The 8184-nt window shown below is 37.2% G+C and overlaps 1 protein-coding gene across 1 annotated transcript in view; it reads left to right on the top strand.

Annotated features, from left to right (window-relative positions):
* Positions 1 to 2955: 2955 nt before the first annotated feature.
* The window catches only part of pcsk2 (proprotein convertase subtilisin/kexin type 2), a 55313-nt gene continuing 50084 nt past the window's right edge, over positions 2956 to 8184 (top strand). The window contains exons 1-2 of the mRNA XM_058796878.1: positions 2956 to 3422; positions 5612 to 5716. Of these exons, the coding sequence (XP_058652861.1) occupies positions 3240 to 3422; positions 5612 to 5716 (288 nt within the window). The 5' untranslated portion in view covers positions 2956 to 3239. The remainder of the gene's footprint in view (positions 3423 to 5611; positions 5717 to 8184) is intronic.

Here is an 8184-nt window from a genome sequence, read left to right as displayed (position 1 = left end):
ACTCAGATTGTCTATCTGGGTAAATAATTAAAATATAGAAAACAAATAAAGCACTGGCTAAAACAACAGCCTTTTTTTTTTTTCTCTGAAGACAGTGAAATGACATGTCATCACTACCTCGTCACAGACCTTCACCAGTCGTCTTCCAGCGCTTCTGCCGAACACACGCTGATCTTCACATCACCTTCACACGAGAGCCACATTTAGCCCATTCAGAGCCACAGACACAAAAGGTCACTTTGAATAGAAACCCCAATAAAGAATGACTACTGAAATCACATGCAGCCCACAGAAGACGAGTCATCTCTGACAGCACAGTCTGACGCGGAGGTTTTGCCCGGGTCTGTAGCACTCTCTTATGCATACAGTAGTGTTCAGATGAGCAACAGACGACACCTCAGTAAACAACATCTGTTTGTACACGCATCCCTCCCTGACCTCGTGTTTGATTTCTAATTGGTGTTAGTTATGGGCGATCTGTGAAAAGAAGCCTTCGGCGCTGAATAAATGACAGTGGAGTCGGTCAGCGAGCAGGACGGACGTTTGGCTCCTCATTGCCTTCATTTACTCTGTGTTTGTATTTGCATGTTAAAAAAGAAGCCAAACCAGCATATAGGCTACCGGCATTAAATCTTTAATGTCAACATGAAAATCTTACAACACGTTCCTAGTTATTATTCACAATTCATCTGTGCACATGAATCCAAAGAAAACACATGCTTCTTGGAAATCTTTTATCAAAATGTAGGCTAATAACTCGCTCCCCTGCCCAAAATACATTTATGAAGACTTTACACTGAGTTTAACAGACAAACAAAATAACAAAATATATGCCACTGTTTGGAAGAGCCCCTTTTTCCATTTTTTATTTTATTTTAGAATATTACAGTAAAAAAATGCATTTTTAACTGTCCAAAAATTTGAATTAGTAGTTGAATTTCCTGACCGGATCTATACTAGTCCCTCAGTTTGTAAGGATATGTAGTGGTTACACAATAATCCAGCTTGCAATGGAATCAATGTTACACTACACATTACTTTACAGATATCCCACTCTGCAGAAATGATTTCCAGGAGATGAAATAGATGCACAAAAAAAAAAAAAACCCTGTAGTGTAGTGTGTTGAAATAATAGGAAATCTGAAAGCAAGCGGTCACAGGAGACACATTTGAAATGCATAGTAATACCAGGTAAAAACAGTAACATGTCTTGACTGTCAATTTGTGATTAGATCACCGAAAACACATCTTAAAACCAGGTGGAAACCTCTCTTAAACGCTCGATTTCCAGGATATGTGGGAGACTATAAAATAAAATCCGTAAAAAATATGGTAGCAACATTTTAGGTTTTACAGTTTTAACTTAAATTTACAGTTAAATACCGTACTTTCATTAACTGATATAATGTTAATATACCAACCTACTGAAATCTGTTTTGTACCTTTGTAATACACTGATAACCACCAAAAGCAGGTGATGAGAGTCATGATTAACCAAAGCCCATCACAAGCAGCTTTTAAATATTAACATATATAGAAGGTGTACAGTGTCATTCACATAAACACCAAACACCATAGTGGTAACACACATGAAACTAAAATAAAGCAATAAACATTAATTTAACAACATTAGGTGTAACAGCCCTAATGTACAAAACTGACAAGAAAAGAAGAAACATAGTTATTAAAACAAAAAAACATCAAATTTGAAATGTAATGCAGGGAATTTTGAATGTCAATTTACGGTTATTCATTGTAAATTATAAGTTATTTTTCACTTCCAAAAACGGTATACTACCGTAAAATTACATGTAATGTCCAATACAGTTTTTACCGTATATAGTAGGGGAACTTGCCATTAACCATTTAACAGGTAATTTTTTACGGTGTGGAATTTCTGGGAGAGGTGGGATGTCTGTTACCCTCAGATCAAATATAGCACATTATCGGGGGAAACATGAGATCCAGTGACATTTGATGTCAATCTAGGCTACAAAGGCTAATTGATCTGAGAGCTTAAGTGGTGGGCAAGATTAACAAAATCATGTGGCTTCAGAGTACTTTAAAGGAGTCATTCATTGATATTTTGACAAATAACAGGTGAGTGTACTATACAAACATCCTGTAAGTTTCAGAACTCAAAACTTTCTGGTGAGTTCAAAAACAGCTTTTATTGAAACCAAGCTTATGACGTCATAGTGCGACGAAAGACTGCCTCTGATGAAGAAGATCAACGCCTACTTCTACAGCGCTGCCATTTTAGCCCTGCCCACTGATTCACGCATCACAGCAGCATGGACCTCAGAGAACATTATATAAAATAATAATAATAATTATTATTATTATAAAGATGCAGCTCATGACCCCTTTAAAATGTGTTATTATTATTATTATATTTTATGATTTAATTTAATTTTATTATTATTATTTTTCTTTTTGCAGCTTACAAACGTCCCCATTCATTTAATACATGGGAAACAGATACTGGGTCTCAGCTAACAGGGAATGTGCTCATAACGTTCTGGCAAATGTTTCTCAAAGCTAAGAACAAACGCTCAAAGTCATATGGTCTTTAAAATTATCAAAATGTTAGCACAAAATCATTATAATTTTTTTTTTTATGAAACATTTTAGTTGGATGTAAGCCTAATGCTTTTCAAACTTTACGTATGGTTTCAGATGGTTCAGTTTCATCAGTCTGGAATCACACCCCTAAATGGGCGATTTACAGCTCAAAAACACACTTTTGTACTGTGAAATTAGCTAATAAGCGCTTCAACAAAATTACGAGCTGCATTTATTTTAAAGCCTTGTTAACAAACTGAGGAACGAGTCGAAATTATCGAGCGCATCTGAACTGGTCTGGATTGCCTGCTAATCCGAGCCGGGTAAACTATAGCCGGAGTGGATGGAGGAATTCTCCAGGGTGCTGAAGTACACTACTTCATGCACACTACCGAGGGAGGGAGAGAGGCGATCAGCCACACCCGCTTCAGCTTATTGGGCATCTTTCCGTGGAACGTCACATGCAAAAGAGCCACACGTTTATGCCGATGAATTATAGATTAAAGGGAGGCAGAACATGCAGATTGGGTCCCACACACAAACACGGTCCGACTGCCCTCGCCTCATCCACCGATGACTGAGGAGATGCGTCCTGACGAGCCCTGCTGAAGAGCTCCAGCGTTCCTCTGCGTTTGACAGCGTTCACTCACTAACAGCACGGCGAAGACAGCACGATGCTGGGATTCTGTAGAGATGGGACAGCGCTGGCTCTCATCCTGCTCAATGCTCTGGTGCTCATAGCTGCAGCGGACGAGGAGCTCATCTTTAGCGATCATTTTCTGGTCCAGCTGCGCGAGGGGACGAACGAAGATGCTCATCAACTTGCCCTGGAGCACGGCTTCGGGAGCGCAAGGAAGGTAAGTAGCAGTATGCGCAGCAGAACGCCTCCGAGACTGCCACTTTGATGCATGCATGTTTGTTTTTAGACATTTATAATTATGCAATCACACATAGCTATCAATCATGAAAATCTGAGTACAAGGTGTTCTCTTGTGGACAACACAAACAAAGCAACTGGAATGAAGTGCTACATTCATTCAGCAAAATACGAGCTCAGAAGTTGAAAGGCTGGTGAATAAAATTGCTCTTATGTTACAGTGGATCAATTCAACAAATCCATGCCTAATTTATTTTATTTTATTTTTTTAACGGTCATATGGATCATTAGGCTTTCCTACAGAAATCTTAAAGGAAAGTGTAAAGGATTCCCACAAATCCAAAAATTAGAACATTTAAAAATAAAATCCTTCTTATTATAATAATAAATGTGAAAACAGGAGTGTCAGTATATCCAGTGGGATTTGTGCACATTTTGATCTCGTCAGAATCCATAGGATTGGTTCCAAATTATGATTTCAATAAAAATCCAGTAAAAATCCCATTGCTGTAAAATCATTTGACTAGTGCGGAACTAGAGATTGGAGATCTACAGATATTCTGGTAATTATGAAAACAGCATCATTAGGATGTGGATTTTTAAAAGTCAACACGAATGGACCACAGTTTCTTGTTCGGAGTACAATAGAAATATAAAAACAAAACATTAACCCCTCAGAACTGCAGAAAATAGCAGGGCTTGTGCTAATATTATTCTTTTCGGTTGCATAAGTGTTATGAGCAGTAAGAAAATGACTGAGTGTAAATAGTAAACATGTCTTTCATCTGACATCGCAGTGTTTATTCATTCCATCTCACGAAGGGCCGTTTATCACCGAACAGAGGACTTGATTAGCCTGACAAATCAGCCTTGTCAAATGTCAAAGCATGTCTGCTGCAGCTCTCACTGGAGTGGAACAGAGCTTCACGTGTGGCCGAGTTTAGGAATAACACCTGACCCATTATTATGTGTATAGCTTATTGTTTTAGACGTTTTTTTGGTTTGTTTTTGAGAGGGATTTTGTCCTCCTAATTCATACTCGCTCTGTCTGAGCCAGTATGCGCTCCCTTTGAATTATATAATTCTCTGCTTTCTTTGCTCAAGAAAGACGTACCTTAATAAACACTGAGCTCTCTTAGCTTTACTGGAGAGTCTGCAGCTTTTCACTCACATTATTTGACTTCAATTCACTGTCAGTGCCTTTTATTCAGGGATTCTTCTTTTCTTTAACACGGCAAGTCTCAGATAGAACAGGATTTTAATTTACAGTGACAGCCTGCTGGTGAAATGACTTTGTCCTCCTGAAGTAGAGGAACGATTAGGAATAAATAAAAAAAGAAATAAAATGAATTGCACCAAAAGGTAAATTAAATAAAGAGCTAATATTTCATAGAAACTACAAAATTATAGTTTAATCTACAGCAAGACAGCAGAGTTCAAATGAAAAATACAATACAGCTGCCAAAATATAGTTTATATGTGATGGTTTCAGTCATTCAGAAGGATGTAACTGGATGATTTGTGGCCGAGTGACATTTCGGTATATTCTGCGCTCAAACTGCACTATATTTCTACTTCAATATTTCAAGTTAACTGTAATGAATATAGCGTAGTACAATATCTGCCAGCTTAATCTTGGAGTTTAAAAAAATATGACCTAATTTTTTTGACATTTGAATTCAATGTATTTTATTTAGTTGGTGTCAGACTAGACTGTAGAGCCAATGAAGTTCTTGTCTAATATTCAAACAGTGTCAGTAATATAATACACATCAAAATGATAATTTCTGGGAAGTATTAGTGGCAAATTTTGACACCATAAATACTTTAATCTTAATCTAAATGCTTTAATTTTATATTACACTTTAAGATCTGCACACTGCAAATGCGGCACGCACAAATCATTTCAGCATGTTTTTTAGGCACATTTCACATTTTTATGTGGAGGAGTGTTTTAGTCCATTAAAGAGTTTCCTTAAGTTTATGAATTCACAACGGGATGAAATATTTATATATAGCTAGACACTCTGGATTTTGACCTTTAAAAACATTATCAGTCATACTTGGGGAAAACATGCATCTGTTGGGTTTCCATAATCATATTCCACACTTCTTAAGAGGCCAAACTCTCTCTCTCAGCTCTTCTAATACAGGTGTGTTTAATTGCAGCTTCCTTTTGGCGAGGGACTATTTCATTTCTACCCGCGGGAAATCCCTAAAACCCGGAGGAAACGCAGCCTGCAGCAGCACCGGCGCCTGGCGAAGGATCACCGGGTAAGACCAGAACCCAACCGTGTGTTCGTTCCCATAGAAACTAGCCCAGGCGCATTTGATGCCAGAGCCGTTGCTTGTAAAAGTTAAAGGCTAACGTGTCAATCACAGAATCACCCGTTTTGGCTCGTACCTTGGCTTGATGTCTGAGTGGTATTTTATCACGTGTTATGACACTGAAGTTTGAATGAGGTTACATTATGATTTATGAAAATGCTTAATTGCTGATGGTGCTCTAATTGTGTTAAAATACACAATATAGTAATAGCTATGATGCGAAACAGCTGTTACATTACTGTGCAGCACCCATTGAGGTCAACTATTGATATTAGTACACATGACAAGGACAATATCTTCATGCAGAAGGTGGCAGAAGGTGAAAAGAACATATTCATTGCCATTAAAGTGAAATTACTGAACCTACACATAGGAGCCTGATAAAAATACTAATTTTAGAAAAAAAATTCAAACGACACTTAGAGGCTTTTGCATCTGAATACTTCATACATATATATATATATACTGTATATCACATACAGCATGGCCTCTTTTACATGATTAAATGTACGGCATAAGATTTGCATAATGTATGTATTCACATCAGAAAAGATGAATAGAACTCAAAAAAGTTGATCAAAGTTTTTAATTTTGGGACATAAAGTCAGGTCCCGCATATTCTGACTAACAGCTGCCATCTCTGACAGGAGGAGATGTGTTTGCTTTGTTTTTATGTTACGATGTGAACAAACTGAAAAAAAAATGTTTGTAGACTCCATCCAATAAGTGCTGGTTATTTCACAGACGCAAAAAGTGAAATATACCGCTGTGCTCCTGGAAGTCATTTAAACACAGTTTTGGTTTCCAATCTGTCTGGAGCTCAGACTACTTGTTCATAAAAATAAATGAACCATAAATGAAATTTTTGAGACTGAAAATGGGAAGATTTCAGTCTGTAAGATTTAAGCCTATAATCAACCTCCGTAATCCTGTGAGTGGCTACAGCAGCAATTTGCACTCACATGAGAGGACCTGTTCACTTTCTGCACTTTTAATAACGAAACAGCTATTAATGTTCAATTGTGGTCTTCAGTCGGGCTTGAAGAGCTGAATTATTTATTAGTCCGTTCATCAGGGCCGAGTGTGTTAACTCATCCAGTGGCATAAAATGTTTCCAAACCATCAAAGCACTCTTTCATCGACAGATTGAGCATCATTTGCACAGATCTTCGAAACATCAGGATGCATTAAATGAAGTTGTGATGGCCACTCTAGCTAGTTAACTGATTCACATAAACGTAGTAATTTTAAAACAAGTCCATCAGAGGGCCCAATGTACTGTGCTAATATGAAGGAATTTTCCGTATTGATTTTTTACATGTGCTTTACCTGTATTATGAATTATGCATTGCATTATGTTGTGTTTTAAGAATTAAAGGAAATTTCTGTAAACTTTACAGATTTTTTTCTTACAATGTGTAGACTAAAGCCCACTCTTCAATATCTGCTCATTTCCTGATGGATAAAATCAAGTCCGGCCCTGCATTATCATCTCCCAAAATACATCATGTGGCGGGAGTGAAATGTCATAAAATCGGTGTTCAACAAGAAAGAAAATGGTCTCCAATAACTAATGCCTCTGAAATTATACATGCATTCGCTCGAATGTAAAAAATCCCATTATTTCCATCTATTGTACAGATGATGTCTGATAACTTCCCCGATTTGAGTTTGGATTCAATTAAAGGCTGTTCCAGCGACCAGGGTAATAAATTCAGAAGTGTCAGACCTATCACATTCGATCCATTCATCATCTTGACAAACGACACGCGTGTCTCATTAACAGACTGTGGTGTGCTTCAGCTTGGCGGTTCTCACTGATGGCCCGAAACCTTAAAATGGACATCAGGTCATGGACAACAGCGAAAAATCATTGCAAATGCAAATAATAGTAAAGTATAACTCACTGTGTGTACATTCAAACACAAAAACTTTGCCAAAAAGACAGACTCATGTACTCATCTGTACTCAGCCATGAACAAAACCACACAAAGTACAGGAAAATGTGACCCAAACTATAATTAGGACAGGTTCAAATACAAAGTGGGAAAACGCATGGAATGTGATTTGCGTTGAACAAAAGAGATGTTTAGAAAGCGAAATGGACTGCTTTGTTGCATGAATTTTTGAGCCTATACACTGAAAAAAAATGATACTAAATTTGTTTAAGGTAAGTGGTTGCAAACATTTTATTTTAGCTACATTTAAATAAAAAAATGTTGAAAGTTAGTCAACTAAATTTATTTAAATGTAGCTAAATTTATTTAAATTGATTGTAACCACTTACCTTAAAGGGTTACTCCACTCCATAATAAAAATTTTGTCTTTAATTACTCACCCCCATGTCGTTCCAAACCCGTAAAAGCTTTATTCGTCTTCGTAACGCAATTTACGATATTTTTGATGCATTCTGA

Source organism: Onychostoma macrolepis, chromosome 13 (assembly GCF_012432095.1).
Source record: "Onychostoma macrolepis isolate SWU-2019 chromosome 13, ASM1243209v1, whole genome shotgun sequence".
NCBI lineage: Eukaryota > Metazoa > Chordata > Actinopteri > Cypriniformes > Cyprinidae > Onychostoma > Onychostoma macrolepis.
This window is presented reverse-complemented; position numbering and strand designations above follow the sequence as displayed.